Below are 20,770 nucleotides of genomic sequence, written 5' to 3' on the forward strand. Positions count from 1 at the left end.
ACTCTGATGTAAACAATCCCCGCATGTAGAAGCACTGTGTGCACGCAGTGCGCGCCGCCGCTGCCACCGCTCTCTAATCCTCACACGAAGAAGAACTAGAAGCATGGCGGATGGATGAACGCTGCCGACAATTTATCCCCCTTCAAAAAAAAAGTCAGAGGTTTGGAAATATTTTGGGTTCCAAAAAAAGCAGAGGGATTGCTGATCGAAGACGGTTTCCCATTTGCACATTCACTTTGATATAATTTTTACTTTTATATAAAGTATAAATTTACTTTGATATAAAGTTTACTTTTATATTGTGTATTGTTTTATTTATATTTATTTGTATTTAAATGTTTGAAGTACTTTTAGTTAATTAAAAAGTTATTAAAGTTACTAAGTTGACGAAACTGAAGTTTTTTGTGTTTTTTTACCTGTTTCTCTAGTAAAGTTACAATATCGTGATAATACCGTATACCGTGATAAAAGCTCAATCAATTAATCGCAGCATGAAAATGTGATACCGGCACATGCCTACTCTATACTTTATAAATACATCGATAATTGTGATTTTTATCTATTATTAACAGTCTACAGAGACTATATATTATAACTGCAAGTTAATAATTTTATATGACAGAATTTATTATTATTTCCTGCAGAATTTCATCTCACAATTTTCATCGGTTTTCTCTTTATTACAAGATTAGCAAGTTAATTGCAATACTAGTAGATTATAATTAGCTTTTTTACAATTTTCTTTTTACATCATATTCTGTTTACAATTTTATTCTGTTGTGCCCTCCAAACTCTCAAAAAAGTACTGTTTAATTCTTTAGACCTAGACTTACCATTGCAGGCACTGTTGTTGTACGGAGCATTAGTACATTCCTGTGCAGGGACAACATCACGGATTTTCAAACAACCTGAAGAGATCATGACATCATTGCAATTAAATGTAGTGTATGGTTTAATAGCAATAAAGATTTCCACAGCTCTGCTGGCTTGGTGTAGAATGGAAAAAAAGGATCAACATGAATAAAATATTGCAGAAAGTATCACAACCGCACCACAGTTCTGTTCATACAGAACATGCCTGTAGCCAGGGGGAGTTTGGGTGGTTCAAAAGACCCCCCGACAAAGGTCCTGAGGTTGTTGCTAGAAGGGATACAGCTCTGGCTGGAAGTTAATGAGAATTATTTATATTATTTATTAAAAAAAAAAACATTGAGTTTATACAGCATTCAATGTTTTAGGTGTTTTACAGCAAGAAAAGCCCTTGCATGTTTATTTTGAGGCAGTTGCTAGAAGAGATACAGCTCTGGTTGGAAGGTAATGAGAACTATTTATATTATTCATTAAATAGACATTGAGTTTTTATGGCAATCAGTGTGTTTTAGGTGTTTTACAGAAAGGAAAGCACTACCATGTGTATCCTGAGGTTGTTGCTAAAAGGGATACAGCTCTGGCTGGACATTAGTGAGAATTATTCTTATTATTTATTAAATAAACATTGAGTTTTTATGGCAATCAGTGTGTTTTTGGTGTTTATGACAAGAAAAGCACTAGCATGTGTATCCTGAGGTTGTTGCTAAAAGGGATACAGCTCTGGCTGGACATTTGTTGGAATTATTCTTATTATTTATTAAATAAACATTGAGTTTTTTTTGGCAATCAGTGTGTTTTTGGTGTTTTATAGCAAGAAAAGCACTAGCATGTGTATCCTGAGGTTGTTGCTAGAAGGGATACAGCTCTGGCTGGAAGTTAATGAGAATTATTTATATTATTTATTTAATAAACATTGAGTTTTTATGGCAATCGGTGTGTTTTAGGTGTTTTACAGCAAAAAAAAGCCCTAGCTTGTGCATCCTGAGGTTGTTGCTAGATAGGATACAGCTCTGTCTGGACAATAATGAGAATTATTTATATCATTTATTAAATAGGCTATCACATTGTGTTTTATTAATGTCTACCCCTTTTCCCATACATCAGCTCATTTGTCCTTATGTTGCCGGCTGGTACTGCATCAGCTCTGTATATTGCACCAATACGATGAACACTGACTCACTATAAATAACAAGAGTTTTCCACTCCAGTCATCTTCATCTTGAAGAATCCCCCCTTCCGCCCCTACTCCTCCCCTTCTCTGATAGGGCGGTATGGCGGCCCATTAGTTAGCACTGTTGCCTCACAGCAAGAACGGCGCTGGTTCAGCCCCTCACCAGGCTGGAGTTTGCATGTTCCCCCTGCACTCACGTGGGTTTTCCCCAGGTTTCCAGTTTCCTCCCACTGTCCAAAGACACACACCCTATGTAAACTGACTACTCCAAAGTTAGCCAGCTATATCTCAGCTATTCCTAACACGTTTACAAGCAGGGGAGTTCTCGAGATCTACCTGACTTCAAACTCCCCTCTCGCCCTTCAAACAGGAGGGAGCCCCGTGCTCGAGGATATTCTAAGCTCAGCGCTCTCTCCCGGGACAGCATGCCAAATATGATGTATTATCAATCACACCAGGCTGGCTACAGGCCTGATTAGCTTGATATAAGAGTCTGATGTTACTTCTAAAATCATACGGTGATTCACAAAACGTTATGCAAATGTTTTTTATTCACGTTTTGATTTATTTTGATGGTCACTCACATGCTGAATCACTCATGGCAGTTTCTCACACTGTAAAAGGATATTTTACATTTTCCAAAAAATAAATTCTCATGAATGAAGCAATTGAAGTCTTGTGAAGACACAGTCACATTATATGATTGAACAGTTTTAAAATGTATGCTGTGCATTAGGAAAGAATAAATTAGCAAAGATTTCAAGACTCACATTGTCCTTATTATGATGTATTTATTTGAGGGGAAATAATGAATGAGGCTATGACATTACAAATTGTCTGTTTGTTTTCTCGCTGTAATTACTTTTTAGATAATAAATTCAATGTGCATTTAGTCTTTTTTTCACTAACAATGCGAGTATGCAAATGAGCAGACTATTCCAGGATTTATGAGCAAGTACAGTGTAAAATGTTAACTTGAACATGCTGGATTAGTTAAATTTTTATGCATAATTCATAAGCATTGCTCTGCTTTCTGCTATCACAATGAACTGGCTTATAGACAAGGGCAAAACCTTACCTTTGAATGTGCATGCTTTGGTATTAGTGCAGGTGTTGTTTGGATTGCCAGTTGTTTGGGTGGTCGCAAGATTTGCGGAGGTGCTGGTTGGGTTGTCAGTTGGTTCGATGGTTATACATGAGGTGAAGTTTGGCATGATTCCTACACAAAAGAAGAGCTGAAATTATCACCACATTCACTAAACACAACTGGGCTAAAATATTCAGAGGTTTTCTCATGATCTGTACTTTCTCAGGAACTCATTAGTCTGCTTAAAGGACAATAGATATAAATACTCTGTGTTTCCTGTGTTTATTTGGGGTGAACCGCCATAATATCAAAACTAAGTAGATTTTCTAAAAGGCTTCCATTAACCTGAGCTCTGCACATTTGAAAATAAAATAAACTCTGAGTTGTCAGTCAGCGTGTTTTAGGTGTTTTATGACAAGGAAAGCACTACCATGTGTATCCTGAGGTGGTTGCTAGAAGAGATACAGCTCTGGCTGGACATTAGTGAGAATTATTTACATGATTCATTAAATAAACAGTGAGTTTTTATGGCAATCAGTGTGTTTTAGGTGTTTTACAGAAAGGAAAGCACTACCATGTATATCTTGATGATGTTGCTAAAAGGGATACAGCTCTGGCTGGACATTAGTGAGAATTATTCATATTATTTATCAAATAAACATTGAGTTTTTATGGCAATCAGTGTGTTTTAGGTGTTTATGGCAAGGAAAGTGCTACCATGTGTATCCTGAGGTTGTTGCTAGAAGGGATACAGCTCTGGCTGGACATTAGTGAGAATTATTTACATGATTCATTAAATAATCATTGAGTTTTTATGGCAATCAGTGTGTTTTTGGTGTTTTATGACAAGAAAAGCACTAGCATATGTATCCTGAGGTTGTTGCTAGAAGAGATACAGCTCTGGTTGGAAGGTAATGAGAATTATTTATATTGTTCATCAAATAAACATTGAGTTTTTATGGCAATCAGTGTGTTTTAGGTGTTTTACGGCAAGGAAAGTCCTGCCATGTGTATCCTGAGGTTGTTGCTAGAAGAGATACAGCTCTGGTTGGAAGGTAATGAGAAATATTTATATTGTTCATCAAATAAACATTGAGTTTTTATGGCAATCAGTGTGTTTTTGGTGTTTTATGACAAGAAAAGCACTAGCATATGTATCCTGAGGTTGTTGCTAGAAGAGATACAGCTTTGGTTGGAAGGTAATGAGAATTATTTATATTGTTCATCAAATAAACATTGAGTTTTTATGGCAATCAGTGTGTTTTAGGTGTTTTACGGCAAGGAAAGTCCTGCCATGTGTATCCTGAGGTTGTTGCTAGAAGAGATACAGCTCTGGCTGGAAGTTAATGAGAATTATTCATATTATTTATTAAATAAACATTGAGTTTTTATGGCAATCAGTGTGTTTTAGGTGTTTTATTGCAAGGAAAGCACTACCATGCATATCTTGATGTTGTTGCTAGAAGTGATACAGCTTTGGTTGGAAAGTAATGAGAATTATTTATATTTTTCATTAAATAAACATTGAGTTTTTTTTGGCAATCAGTGTGTTTTAGGTGTTTTATGGGAAGAAAAGCCCTAGCATGTGTATCCTGAGGTTGTTGCTAGAAGGGATACAGCTTTGGCTGGACATTAGTGAGAATTATTTACATGATTTATTAAATAAACATTGAGTTTTTATGGCAATCAGTGTGTTTTTGGTGTTTTACGGCAAGAAAAGCCCTTGCATGTTTATTTTGAGGTAGTTGCTAGACGAGATACAGCTCTGGTTGGAAGTTAAAGAGAATTATTTATATTACTCATTAAATAGACATTGAGTTTTTATGGCAATCAGTGTGTTTTTGGTGTTTTATAGCAAGGAAAGCACTAGCATGTGTATCCTGAGGTTGTTGCTAGAAGAGATACAGCTCTGGCTGGACATTAGTAAGAAGTATTTACATGATTTATTAAATAAACATTGAGTTTTTATGGCAATCAGTGTGTTTTTGGTGTTTTATGACAAGAAAAGCACTAGCATGTGTATCCTGAGGTTGTTGCTAGAAGGGATACAGCTCTGGCTGGAAGTTAATGAGAATTATTTATATTATTTATTAAATAAGGTATCACATTGTGTTTTATTAATGTCTACCCCTTTAACTTTAAACCTACACTTCAGATTAACATAATAATAGTAATTACTGTACAGTGTCACAAAAATATGTTGATGCATTAAATATATATTGGTGCTATATTGATAGTAATAAATCAGGAAGGATAATAATTCAGACTTCACCTGTGTATAAATATATAACATTGGTATTGATGTTGGAAGAGACAAACCTGTTGAATTGCGGAAATCAGACGGCAAACATTTAGATGTATTTTGGAGAAACCACATGTGTATGCCTGCCCCCGTATCATTCATGAGCACTTCATATTCTCCCCCATCGTTTGATATGTTGAAAGTGTGTGAGATTGCTGTTGATGAATTGCAATAGCCTGGAAACAAAAGCACGTGTTAACATGTCATATTTATAACACTTTATAACTCAACAATGTATTTTAATTAAAACATATGCAGTTTTTTAAATGCACCTAAAATAAACATTTAACTTATGTATTGTTAATTTAAAAAGTGCTTGCATTGTTGTAAATGCACTAAATATTTAAGAACTAAAACTTAAAGGTGCAGTAGGTGATCGTCTTCAGAAACGTGTGTTGTTGTGCTGGTTGAAAGTCTCTTCACATTCCAATAGTAATGATGACAGTAAATGATCTAAATGTGTTTATATGTGTTTTTATATTCTGGGTGAGGCATAAAACTAATAAATATTCATCCAATTAAATATTGTCGAGGCGATAATTCCCATAATTCCGATATTAGCTCAAACTGTCTGTCAGCAAATGTAGATTTGTACATCGGTGCACTTCATACATGCAGATTTGTCAATCTGCAGTTATGTGGACACGAGTGACAGCGCTGAACTCAAATGCTGAATTGAAACTTGTTAAACTCCTGAATCAATATTGGAGTTGGTTTTGCCCGCTGGAGGAAGGACGACACAATGGCTGAAGTATTTCTGTTAGACAGGTCATGTTCTGTTTTAATACTATTTTAGTCAGGCAGAGCTGATGTAGATGATGTTGTTATCAATGGGTTATCTGCGCAGATGTTTTGTTTAGCCTCTGAAATCTGCTGAAAGATTGATGTGACTATTTTCAGTTTCATAAAGTCCTTTTACAGCAGGGATTCTCAACCAGTGGGCCTCAGTAATCATGCGGGTGGGCCACGAGATAGCTTAAAGGGCCCATAGTTGACCTCTTTTTTATGATGTAATATTAATATTATGGTTGTTCTGAGTGTGCCAGTTTAGGTTCAGTTTAAAACACAATTCAGATTTATTATAATGTGTTATAAAGTGTCATGTTGGGGGCGTGTCCACAGTCCGCTGATTTATGGGTGTGTTGCTTCACATGTGGATTAGTTTCGGCTTCCCGCCCAACGTAACAAGAGGGTGGGGCCATGAGATCACCCGCTCTGCGTTTGCAACAGAGGCAGACTGAAAGGAGCAGCAGTGAGAGGTTCAGCATTCAGTCGTACATGTACGACTCGGACACAGACCAAGCAGAGAGTACAAAATCATTTGTGTCTTTGTACAGTTTTACAGCCAACTGTGTGCTAGTTTCAAGTGCCAAACTTGTACACAGAAACTAATAACCACACACACTGAATTAACTTTGACTGAGGCACCGAATGCGCCGCTCGAAGCCGCGACTTGGCACACCAGACACTCTCTGTGGCGCGGCAGAAGCATGAAGTGTCCCGAATCGTCGCGCCACGCATTTTTGAATTCTAAACATAGGTTTCTATCAGGGTACACACAACGGCGCTTGAAGTCTGCAGCGGTCCGCGGCGCCCAGCCGTCGACTTGAGTGTACCCTGATAGAAACCCATGTTTAGAATTCTAAAACGCATGCTAGTTAAGATCACAGGGAGCTTCTGGAATCACGAGAAATGCAAACGGCTGAAGTATAAGGTAGACTCAATGAGAAGTACACATGTTTGCAAACCTTCCTAAAGATACAACCAATAATTCTGATTAGAGCGATAATGTGGAGAATATTGATCTTGTGTTGAGCCCAATGAGCCTTGCATCTAAAAATAGAGCTAGCGTGGTCCTTTAGTGATATCGCTTCGACTCACGCTGAAAATGGCGGACGTGAATCAACAAACTGAGGATATGATGACGCGCCTGTCAATCAATATTGGTGGGCAGGGGGACCGCTCTCCTACCTCAAGTAGCGGTCGATTTGAAAACCGCTCCAATTGGTCCACCGTTTTTATGTTGTTAAATTGAAAAAAAAAGCACTGGGTGTGTTTATATCACCCCAATATGACGCTCTATACACCATACATGCACATATGGCTGTCCAAACACCTTGAAAAGTAGATTTTTCACCATAGGTGCCCTTTAAAATTAACTCTAATAATTATACTATAGTTTTTAGATGTCATTAATATGCTATATTAAAATGATCAAAGTAATGCACTTTCTCCTGTTCTCCTGCGCAAAAGTTGTCCAAATTAAAGCAAATAGACATAGAATGAATGTCCTGTGAGTGTTTTATAATGGAGGCGTGCTCATACAGGAGGATCTAGTGAGGCTCAGTGATGTTTCAGAGGGTTCTATTATTAAGTTGAAAGAAAATTATATATTTTTTAAATAAAATGCTTATAATAGAAGGCACAACACATGTATAATACATGTGTTATATGTATATTTGTTAATAAATAAAGCTTTAAATGAGCATTTTATACAAACATTTTAGAGAAAATGTCAGACATGGTGGGCCATCAAAAATCGATCGGAGAAAGAAGTGGGCCCTGAAGTGAAAAAGGTTGAGAACCCCTGTTTTACAGCATCGATAATGTCGATTTATATTCAGTCTAACAACAAATCATCAGTAAAATCAGCTATTCTAGCCTGCTTTACTGAGCTGAAGTTGCTTTTATATTCACATTGAGTCATTTTTGATCAGCCTGCTCCCTATTTTGTTTACCGCTACTCTGAATATTCACTCTGAAATTACTTGTAAGTATGGCTTAGTAATAAGTGTAATTCCTGCATGCCGCCGGCCAAACACCAAACATACAGCAGTGGCATACAGAGTGTGAGAGAGTGAGACCAGCGATCCAGAGATTATGACAAATTCTGCTGCTACACAATTGAAAACGTGATATAATACAGCTTTTCATTTAGAATTGTAGTATTATTGAGCACTATAAAGTTTTCTAAATGGTGAATGACATGATCTAGTGGGTCTCTGTCAACTTTAAGGCGCATCCGTGATTTCAGGAGGCTTGGCTTTGGACGACAGGGGAGGGATTGTGTTTCAAAGGTATTATGCTAACCAGTTAGTATTTAGGTAGATCACCTACTGCACCTTTAAATAAATATAAGGCTAAATATAAATTCTTATGACTAACAAAATGACTCAAATGAAAAACAGAAACAAAGGTCGTCTAATTCAAGAGATGAATACAGATGTGTAGTATCCAAATGCTCATTAATAACTGCATTACCCATGGAAAAGGAGTTCGGTTTGACGTGCGCCATGCAAAAATTCCCTATCAGTATTTCATACGCCTGAGGACATGTCACATTTAGACCTGAAATAAAGACAAGACATTGTCTCAGTGAATCTGTCAGACGTCAATAAGGTAAATACACAGTATCATTGCTTAAAATGCTAGGGTGTTGTAACCTAAAGAAGGCTCAACTATGGACAAACTCAATGTGAGGTTATGTTTTTCAATTAAATTTATATTACACTTTTTAATTCAACTGTGGCATGGTGGCTCAGTGGTTAGCACTGTGGCCTCATAGCAAGAAGGTTGCTGGTTTGAGTCCTGGCTCAGTTGGTGTTTCTGAGTTTGCATGTTCTTCCCGTGTTGGCGCTATAGGGGCATGAACTAAATTGGTCATGGTGAGTGTGTGTGTGTGTGAGTGTGTTTGGGTGTTTCCCAGTGATGGGTTGCGGCTTGAAGGGCATCCGCTGTGTAAAACATATGCTGGATAAGTTGGCGGTTCATTCCACTGTGGCGACCACTGATGAATAAAGGGACTAAGCTGAAGGAAAGTGAATGAATGTACCCAACCGTTGGGTTTGTCCATATTTGAACAAGCATATACAACCCAGCATTTTTACATATGTGTATATTCATAAGCCATTTCACTTCTACCTGGATAAGCAGATTCACACGAGCTCCAGGTAGATGGATCTGTCAGATTGTCCCTGATTATCATTATTCTTATGGAGGCTGCAGAAACAAACACAACATTGTGAATCCGGGAACGTTCTCTAAACTTCAATTCAATTCAATTCAGCTTTATTTGTATAGCGCTTATACAATGTAGATTGTGTCAAAGCAGCTTCACATAAAAGGTCACAGTAAATAGGAACAGTGTAGTTCAGTTTGTAGTGTTTAAGTTCAGTTCAGTTTAGCTCAGTTCAGTGTGGTTTAATAATCACTACTGAGAGTCCAAACACTGAAGAGCAAATCCAACGATGCGCAGCTCTACAGATCCTGAACCATGCAAACTTTGAATATATTTTCTATTAATTATATACAGATGAAGTCAAAATGATTAGCTCTCGTGAAGTTTTAATTATTTTCTGAATATTTCCCAAGTGATGTTTAACCCCAGGCTCATTCTGAGAACGTGTTCCCGGGGACGTTTCTGGAGACCGCGAAATACATCCCGGGAGGTACGTATTTTTGCAGTTTTTGTTTTCGTGAGTCCGCGAGAGGCCACTGCGCACGCTTTTTCCCGCGCCGTTCTCGCGTAAACCCGCTAGAGGCCACTGTCGAACGACCTTCCTGCCTGGACGACAGAATGATGGACCATGTGACCGGCCAATCAGCTGACCCACCCTCCTCCGTCCCTAAACCCAACCAATGACGATTCACAAAAGCCGTCCAGAAAAAGAAAAGCCCTCGTCTGATTTTTACCACGTTTTTGGATTTTGACCACATTCTCACCCTGTGACGAACGTGTTCGCTTTATTTTTTGGATTTTGTTTTCTTACCTGATTTCTGGAACCGCTCTTCCCCGGACTCGAACCTGGTCGTCGTCGTCAGCCCCTCTCTGCGCCTCGAGTCCGCCAGAGTACACGAAGAGCTAACCGGACAAACTGGTTGCAGCGGGAAAGCCCTCCACACAAGCGGCGAAAGGAACGGCGTCACACCGCCCCGCAGCGTTCACTTAAAAAAATGAAATGCAGCCGTACGTACCCCCGGCTACGTATTTCGCGGTCTCCAGAAACGTCCCCGGGACTACGTTGGTCATACGTTGGTCGTACATGGTCATTCCTTTATAAAGTCCAAAATGCTTGAAGAAAAACATTGCCATGCATAAATGGTACTAGGTCCAGCCTTATTAATTTGTTCAATTGTACCTTCACAAGTCACTATTTTAAGGAGGCTGTGAATCCAAAATGTTTTTGCACACACATGCGGAGTAAACCAATTTTGAATGATTGCCTTCTTTGCAGCTGTAAAACCAGCAAACACCACTCTCTTCTTTAATGGACTTATACAGAAATTAGAATTGAGGAGACATAAACCCGGATTAGACACATCATCAACTTGTAGTAAAAAGGAGTCACTTGGGAAATATTTGAACAAGACAAAATAAATTCACAGGAGGCCGAATAATTCTGACTTCATGCTGGTTTAAAGTCATCTGGTCTTACATAATATACTCATAATTACAGCAAAAAATGAGTTACACAGTCAGATCGGAGTTTTTTGGTTCAGTTTTTAATTGTAAATATATTTTTACAATATTTATAGAGAATAGATACATATCGTATTATAGATACATATTATAGATAATATAGATGTTTGCAAAATAATACACTGGAAATTCCCATAGAATTTGCATAACCAAAAAACAATGGGTCTCATTCACTCAGCATGTGTAAACAAATGTATGCGTGCACAGACATTTCCTGAGTTAATCATCATTCATCAAATTACAGGATCACCTGCTCTATCCTCATACAAAGGATGATGATTGAGTCTCAGCTTGTGTTTGGAGTGTGTTTTTAGAGAGTGAATGTGTCTGTGTGTTTAGAGAACGGATTGAAACAGCACCTGAGCATCAAGACCATTGAGACAACGTAAAAAATATCTGGAAATGTGCCGTTTTCCGTATTTTCTGACTTATGTGTTTAGTTTTCCTGTTTATTTCTGCTTCTGAATTGCATTATTGGATCTTGATCTTTTAACTTTTAACCTTGTAAAGTTGTATAAAGTGTGTGCAGTGCTATATAGTCTGGGTTGGTGTTGTATATTACACTACAGGAACCTTGTAATAAACTGCAGCACATTTTCTGCTATTATACACACTTATTTCTCTACATATTATTTACTATACATTATATTATTATTGGAAACCTCTAAAATGTCAATAAAAGTCCCTTTGTTAAACTGTAGAGTTGAGTTTTCTAGGCCAGGGTTTCCCAAACTTCTCAGCCTGCGACCCCCAAAATAACAATGCCAGTTACTCTTGACCCCCAATATCCTCAGGGGTGGTTATAAACATACAAACCTTGCACGCAGCTGCGCACATTGTTAATGGAGTGTAAGCATTATCTAAATACGTTTGATATAGATATAAATATAAATCTAAACTAAATAGATTGTTGTGTATTTGATGCTATGTAATAAAGTTGTGTCTTTAATATAACATGATCACCTCAGGAGTCGCAATCCAATGCAAAATCAAACTGAAAGGCTGATGAGGCTTTTCATTTGCATTTTTGTTTAACTATTAACTACTATTTTAGTCGGCTGTATGGAAAAAATATGATAAATTTACAAAGCAACCGCCCCAACCCCAAATTGCAGTTTCACCACTGCTTAGCTACAGACATGACGTCTTGATAAAGGGTGTACTCACACTAGGTGAAGTTGTCTTGAACCGTGCCCAGGCGCGACTGTCCCCTCTCCCCTTTCTTCCAACAGCCTGCACTCACTTTGCATTTTACTGTCTGAGCCTGAGCACACTTCCGTCATCAATAATCTGACTGTTCAGTGTAACAGAAGCGCTTTCGCTTAGCACAGTGGACATTGCTTTAGTTCTATTATTTTGTACTATTGTTAGTCATTTGGGATGCAGTGACACGCAGTCAAGACTTTTGCTGAACAGATCCAGATGCTGATATATGTTCATAAAGTCTTCGTGCTGCAGGAGGTTTGCTGAAGGTGCAGCTGTCGTGCAGTGAGGGGTTTGTGTCTTTAATAACGTTACTGTTGAACGGTATTGAACAGTAAGAATGATTAATTAATTCATTGTTGCGTAGCGGATGCACCTCGCAACACACATAAGGTTAAGGATGATTAAAAGAGGTCACCCGGAGTCCCCGTTCCTGTTCCCCACACAGACCAAGTTGTCCAAATGGGGTAACAGATTTATTAAACAAAAATTCCAGTATTGGAACCAGGGAACAAATAGGCCAAAACAAGGTACGCTACCCAATATTAAATTTCTTACCTAAACCGAAAATAAAGCTCTGTAAAAAAAAAAAAATAATAATTCTGACCTCCATAACTGTCCATTAAACAGGAGAAAACGGGACAAAAGAAAAGGGGCCTTCCCTTAGATCATTCAGCAGTAAGTAAACATTTAGCCATAGCTAACACAGAATACTGTCCTAGTACCGTATTTAACACAGTATCTCACCAGATGACTTTGAAATAGGGTTGCAGACATGAAATAAACGATAAGCCACCGCTAATGCAAGTTACCGTCCTATTACCGTATTTAACAGAGTATCTCACCAGATTACTTTAAAATAGGGTTGCAGACATGAAATAAACGACCTGCCACCGCTAATGCAAGTTACCATCCTATTTAACAGAGTATCCCACCAGATTACTTTGGTAAAAGGTTTCAGACAGAAAGATATCACTGCCACACAGAGAACTTAGAGCGATCTGCTCACACACACAACAGCGAGGGGAAACAGGAAGAGAACTCGATGAATAACGCCAACAGCGTGCTTTTATAATTATCGCCGCCCCTCTCACACCTGCACCTGATCTCCGCTCATGTGAAGAGAGAGAAAGAGACAGATAATAGACGATACAACACACACAGGAACAATACACACTAGCATTGTCAAAATAAAGTTACTCAATATGTAACATTCATACACTCTCATAAATAAAGGTACGCGAGCTGTCACTGGGGTGGTACCTTTTCAAAAGGTACAAATTTGTAGCTAAAAGGTTCATATTAATACCTCAAGTGTTCATATGAGTACCTAAAAAGTACAAAAGTGTACCTCTTAAAATGTTTAGGTACTAATATATACTTTTGAGGTACCAATATGGACCCTTCAAGTAAAAATGTGTACGTTTTGAAAAGGTACCACCCCAGTGACAGATCTCATACCTTTATTTCTGAGAGCGTATGAAACAGTCTCTTAAACTCAAGTGCTATTTTGGCTTTCCACCTGGATTTTGACTACCCAAACTCAAAAGCTTCCCAAATCCATGTGCAAAGGTGTAAATGCAAAAGTTTGGTCTCATTTTAAAGCAGGGATGGAGTGGGACTCCTTTTCAGCCCTGGAGTTTTAAGCCTTAGACCGGCCCACCTCAGTTCTTGACTGACTATATATTAAAATAAGATCATTTCCAATTCAGTTTCTAATGACACTATCACATCCTTTTCAAGGACACAGCTGCTTTAGAACTTCAAATGTGTTTTATAAATATGAGAAGATTAAAGGGGAGCTAAATCTCCAACACTATTCTTTAAAACATCACAATGTCCTTTCCTGCAATATCTGAATATATTTTCTGTGCAAAATTCTTTATATATATCCAGTCCTTTGTAACAGTGGTCACACAAAAAATAAAAATAAAATATGTTCACCTATATAAGTAACCCAAACAGTAATATATGTCATAACACTAAAAGTAAAGAAAAAAAAACCAAAAATGTACACAGGTAAAGTTCAAACTCCGGTCGCTGTGCGTCGTAACGCAACATGCTGACCACTGGACCACAATGGCGCTGTACACCAGTGCGTGAGGAAGAAAAAAGTATTGCACTGTCTTCTGCAAGACTCTTTTAACCACAGTATTACTTTCTATTGATGGCTTATGTCAGATTTAGTAATGTAGTGAATCATCTGATTATCATTAAGCAGGTGTAATATTCATTAATATAATTATTCAAATTCTTATGTTCACTAAGGTGCTGCTGTTTGGGGTCAGATGATCATCATCATCATTAACCTGCAGGCTGCATTTTGCTCACGGGGCTGCGAGAAAATAAATAAAAAGAGCGGAGCTGCAGCAAAATAATGAATAAAAAGAGTGAGGCTATTGTCAAATAAATGAAAAAAGTGCAACAGCTGAGAGTGCAAGCAGCCAGGGACACCGGCCCCAGCAGCCAAAAAAACAGACCGGCCCACCGGGAGTTCTCCCGGTCCTCCTGATTAGCCAATCCGGGCCCGTTTTAAAGAAAACCCTTTGATTTGTCATAAAACACTGTTGAAAGTAATAAAAATAATTGTAAATGTTGTCTGTGTTATAATAAACCCCTCCAAAAAAAGAGGCACTTTTTTTTATGTTCTGTCTGGTCTCGGTTGCTGTAATTAAATTTGGTGGTTCTTGCATGTCAGTAAACACAGGAAAAAAATTATTGGGCCAGTACGAACCTGTAAAATGTAAAGAATGTGGAAGTAAATAAAGTACCGGGTACGCAGCGTTTAGGAGTTTAAAAGTGATGTCGCATTTTCAGCTTCACGTTCAGGCACGCTTTGCACTCACTCTACAAGCGTACCACGCCAAAGCCCAACCGAACCGTGCTCTGGCCCAAACTGAACTGTGCCTGGGCCCGATTCAAGCACTCCCAGTTGTCAAACAAAACCAGGAAATGGGGGTCAAACGTGCCTGGGAATGGTAGCCTGGTGTGAGTACTCCCTACACTGAAAAACATTATTCAAAGATGATTCCTTGGATATACTAACTTTTTTTACGTTAAGTGGTTATAAACAATTTATTTGGGCTGAATTTAAACAAACTAATTAAGTTAAACATTGCTCAATTTAATTTGTTTGTTTAAATTCAACAATAATAAATAGTTTGCAACAGTTTTGCATGCAACACTTTTTTCAGTGGCACTATTACGCTGTCAAAATTACACTGTCGCAGGCATTAATAAACAATGAAAGCCATCAATCGCATTCAGTGTGCTTGTGTGATGAGATCCTGATTCATCACTGTCATGAATTGTTATAGTTTTGGGACTTAATTATGGAATAAAAACACTGTCATAAATATTCAATCAAATCTATGCATGGGTCATTCTAAACTGTAATTGGGTGATTGTAGTTTTATGAGAGTATAGCTCCAAAATCTGTGTTTAGATCAGTCTGTCTGTGTCTGTTCTAAATGTTCTGTTCTACATATTTAGTGCACTAATCCATAAATTAGATTTATTTATTTAACTGCATTTCATGTATGTAAAGTACACCAACCGTAAAGTTTTAAGTCTTACCCAAACAGACAAAGAAAATGTCGTAAGTCTCTGTTCTTAATGCAGATTTTGGTCTCCTCATAAAATAACGATTACGTTCTGTTTTACATTTTTTTTTAATTACACATGCATGGATTCAATTTATGCACTTAATATTTATGACAGTGTTTTGATTCCATAGTTATAAGGTCTTGTCTTATCTGCCTCCAGCTATTTTAGATTGTCCAGATCTATTAGTTCAATATTTTCAGACAAAGAAAATGCTGTATCTGTGTGTTCTAAACTATAATTACATTCGGTAGGACTTTATAATAACTACACACTATGAATAGTCTATTAGGCATTAGCAAATAGTTCATTCATTATCTGTTAAGCATTACATTAATAGACGTTAGTAAGCAGTTTATAAATACAGCTATAAATGCTCTATTCTTGATTTATAAGCACATTTATAATGTGCTTAATGACTCTGTTTTCATACTTTAATTATTTATTGTTCTTTACTAAATTCAGTATTGCATTATTTACAAACCATTTGTACACTGTAATAAATGCAGGGTTCCACACAATTCATTCATGTTGTCCCAACACAAATAGATTAAGTTGACTGAACACTTTTAACAAATTTATGTGGAAGTTGTCCCAATAAAATCTCAAGAATTGTGTTAATTCAACTTATTTTAAATAAGTAGTTTGAACGAGCAAAAAAAATATGTATATATATATATATATATATATATATATTTGAGTGTAATTAAGAGTAGTTGGTTTTTTAAGATCATTCAGAATGAGTTGGTAAATGATTAATAAACTATTGAAATTAACATTTCTATATCTCATTATTCAGGTATATAGTAATGGTTAATTCAATTCAATTCAATTCACCTTTATTTGTATAGCGCTTATACAATGTAGATTGTGTCAAAGCAGCTTCACATAAAAGGTCACAGTAAATAGGAACAGTGTAGTTCAGTTTGTAGTGTTTAACGATGCGCAGCTCTACAGATCCCGAACCATGCAAGCCAGTGGCGACAGCGGAGAGGGAATGTATATGTATGTTAATAACTGCTTTATTAACTCAACTTCATGCAGTTTTGTGACCTAATCTAAAGTGAGGATGCTTTATGCTTTATAAATCCCTTATAAATGACAAGTATATATCTTATAGATGAAAAATAAATGTTTGCAATCTTATCTTAAAAAATAAAATGACAGTAAATGTTAAACATTGCCCGATAACAGGAGTGTCAAAATACAATTATAAATATATACAGTTAAATCAAATTGAATAAATCAACAACAATATTATTATTTAACAATATAATATGATGCAACATTTCAAAGTTATTTAGCAAAGTTTAAAATGTACAGTAGTTTTATTTTACATAAGATTGTAAAGATTTATATTTCATTTCATACAGTTTCATTTGAGTATCTTAAAATGAATATAAATTAATAAAGCCGTTTCTTTTCTTTCTTTTTTTGTTTTTGTTTAGAAACTGAGCCTTTAATTGTCATTAATAAGGGATTTATAAAGCATCAATATTCCTGTCACGGTCACCAGCGATCATAACTCCCTAGATCGCTGGTTTGCACATAAGGACTACAAATCTGCTTATAATGGACTACATATTCAGTCATGCCACACTCACACTCACACCTGCTCCAAGTCTCTACTGATTACACTTGCACCACCTGAGGATCGTCAAGGACTGATTACAAACACCATTTAAGCAGCACACGCACTCATTCACATTGCCGAGTCTTGTTTAACTGTATAGTGACATTACAACGCGTTTCCCTTAGTCTTGTTCCTCCGTGTTTTGATCTTTGCCTTGTTTCCCTTTCTCCTTGTCTGCCGCTTATCTACCGACCTCTCGCCTGTGTTTAACTATGATTCTGGACTGCCTTTATACATCTGTTTGCACCTGTGTTGACCATTGCCTCCCTGAGTTTGAATAAACCTGCACGTGGATCCTAAACCTCAGTTGTCTCCGTCACTGTCGTGTTACAATTCATCACTTTAGATTAGGTCTCAAAACTGGATAAAGTTGAGTTAATAAAGCATTCATTAACATTAACTATTAATATATGCCTGAATAATAAGATATATAAATGTTAATTTTAATAATTTATTAATCACTTACAAACTCACTCTGAATGATCTTAAAATAGCACCAACTATGCTTAAATAACTGGTTTGTAAATAATGCAAAGTTAATGAAAAAATAATCATTAGCAAAGTATGAAAACACAATCATTAAGCACATTATAAATATGCTTATAAGCCATGGATACAGCATTTGTAGCTGTATTTATAAACTGCTTACTAACATTTATTAATGTAGAGTTAATGCTTAACAGATAATAAATGAACTATATGCTAATGCTTAATAAATGCTTCATAGTGTGAAGTTATTATAATGCATCTTTTACGTTTTTACAATTACACATGTATGGATTTGATTGACTAAATACTTCTGACAGTGTTTTCACTCCATAGTTTTGCCTTGCATTTTAAGAACTGAAAGCATATTTGACCCAGCGTTGGATTAAAACAACTCAGCATTTTCTTTAGAGTGTATAGATTAATAGTTAAAGTGCGGCCTTGCGGTGAATCGCATAAAATATACATATTTTAAGACATTTAGCACACTTTTTGGTTTATCTCAGATCTCAAAAAGAGACATTTCATTATTTTAATTACCATAACTCATGCATAATAAAGACTAAATATCTTGTTTCCAGTCATATTTAACAACCCCAAGTCAAAAAAAGTTGGAACAGTATGAAAATCTCAAATAAAAAAAAAAGAAAGAAGTGATTTTGGACTTGGATCCTCTTAAAATTATGATTAGATTCTGTTTTCTTTTACGTTATTAGAATTACACATGCATGCATTTGATTTGTGCATTTCTGACAGTGTTTTCATTCCAGAGTTTTGCCTTGCATTTTTAGAACTGAAAGCATATTTGACCCAGCATTGGATTAAAACGACTCAACATTTTCTTTAGAGTGTATAGGTTAATAGTTATTATTTACAGTGCAACCTTGTTGGAGCCTCGTTGGATTTGCTCTTCAGTGTTTGGACTCTCAGTATTGATTATTAAACCACACTGAACTGAGCTAAACTGAGCTGAACTTAAACACTACAAACTGAACTACACTGTTCCTATTTACTGTGACCTTTTATGTGAAGCTGCTTTGACACAATCTACATTGTATAAGCGCTATACACATAAAGGTGAATTGAATTAAATTAAATTGAATTGAATCGCATAAAATATACACATTTAAAGACATTTAGCACACTTTTTGGTTCATCTCAGATCTCAAAAAGAGACATTTCATTATTTTAATTACCATAACTCATGCATACTACTCAATAAAGACAAAATATTTTGTTTCCAGTCATATTTAACAACCCCAAGTCAAAAAAGTTGGAACAGAATGAAAATCACAAATAAAAAAAGAAAGAAGTGATTTTGGACTTGTATCCTCTTAAAATTATGATTAGATTCTGCTTTCTTTACGTTATTAGAATTACACATGCATCCATTTGATTTGGGCATTTCTGACAGTGTTTTCATTCCATAGTTTCACCTCACAACTGAAGCATGGTCCACATCCGTCTTCAAAACCTTCTTTTTCTTTTGTTTTGTTGCTATAATTGTCTTTTCTTATTTTATAATGTGACATGATGTTCTCTGGACGAGTGTTACTTTGTAGAAAGCCCTTATATGGAGCTGATTTGGGAGTGTAGTATGCAAATGACCAACCTTGTGCACACAAGCGCTCATTAAGAAGACTCCAAATTCACTAACAGAGGAACAAGTTTCAGAATAAAGTCATGTGCATATGCACGTGATTTAGTCAATTAGTCTGAAATATTTCGTGAAAAGTTCAAACGTGCAATGAAATACAAACAAATATACACAATTATTAGTGAATGAGACCCAATATTATTATAAAGGTAAACAAAAATAATAATAATAAATGGACAGACTGCCACTTTAGCCTCAAAAGATCATTTTAATAGGACAACATTTCAACCTGCATGGTCTTCATCAGGAGTAGGTTGAAATGTTGTCCTGTTGAGAGGTAAAGTGGTAGTGTGCCGATTGAGTCCTGTTATTTATTTGGCTCTTTTTATTAGGTTTAACTTGAACAAGCACCTGCCCTTAAGACTTTTAGATGTGTGTGTACACTGATGTTTCTCTTCCACCCAGTATTTTTATAGCATTTAAAAAGCAGATGTATCAAACATGCAGCAAACATCGTTTTAATAACTATGAATCGTACTTATCTGTCCAGTGAGGCAGCAGACGATCATCATCATCATCGTCATCATCAGCCGCAGCACATTCAGCTTCTGTCCAGACATAATTCCCACAGACCTGACAGAGACACACGTGTTTAATGTTGTTTTCTACAGGCTCTGAACACAAATCCTACATCAGTTTCTCATTACATTCTCCAGATGAAAATCCACAGACGAGAGAAGAGAGACTTTCATCCGTTCACCTCTGACGCTTCAGGATTATGATGTTAATGACAGAAAGTTCTCTGGCAAACATGCAAATCAGGGCATATAATATCTAACTGTGCATGTCAGTGTTTGTTTTCAGCTGCAGTTTATCAAGTCACGTTTGCATAAATAAATACATACACATACTGAAGCAAATAAACTTGACATTCATCTAGCTATTGAAGATAGGGACGATGCTTATAATTCTGATATAGGCATACTTATTAACTTATCCCAGACTTTATCCAGATTACTATTCAATGTTGGGATAAAAGTGCTAAACTGGTTTAAAGAAATAACCCACATATTTTTGGGAAATATGCTCATTTTACAGCTCTTTATATAGATCAACAGTTGAGTTGTACCATTTTTTTAGCATTCAGCTGATTTCCAGATCTGGCAGGAGCACTTTTAGCTTAGCTTAGCATAGATCATTGAATCGGATTAGACCATTAGCATCTTGCTCAAAAATGACCAAAGAGTTTTCATAATTTCCTACTTAAAGATGTACTTGTCATGAGTCAGGTTTGATCTAATCTTCTCTGTTGTTTACTTCAGCTCTTCCTCCTTATGCA

The 20,770-nt window shown here is 36.5% G+C and overlaps 1 protein-coding gene across 1 annotated transcript in view; it reads right to left on the reverse strand.

The window, feature by feature from the left end:
- LOC130244301 (adhesion G-protein coupled receptor G1) overlaps positions 1–20,206 on the reverse strand; it is a 35,846-nt gene extending 15,640 nt beyond the window's left edge. Inside the window, exons 1-7 of the mRNA XM_056476679.1 lie at positions 20,139–20,206; positions 19,970–20,064; positions 9,352–9,429; positions 8,692–8,778; positions 5,448–5,606; positions 3,120–3,260; positions 834–908 (exon numbers count right to left, since the gene is read on the reverse strand). Coding sequence (XP_056332654.1) covers positions 834–908; positions 3,120–3,260; positions 5,448–5,606; positions 8,692–8,778; positions 9,352–9,429; positions 19,970–20,064; positions 20,139–20,140 — 637 coding nt within the window. The 5' untranslated portion in view covers positions 20,141–20,206. The remainder of the gene's footprint in view (positions 1–833; positions 909–3,119; positions 3,261–5,447; positions 5,607–8,691; positions 8,779–9,351; positions 9,430–19,969; positions 20,065–20,138) is intronic.
- Between the last annotated feature and the right edge of the window lie 564 nt (positions 20,207–20,770).

Source organism: Danio aesculapii, chromosome 17, assembly GCF_903798145.1.
Source record: "Danio aesculapii chromosome 17, fDanAes4.1, whole genome shotgun sequence".
In the NCBI taxonomy this organism is placed as follows: domain Eukaryota; kingdom Metazoa; phylum Chordata; class Actinopteri; order Cypriniformes; family Danionidae; genus Danio; species Danio aesculapii.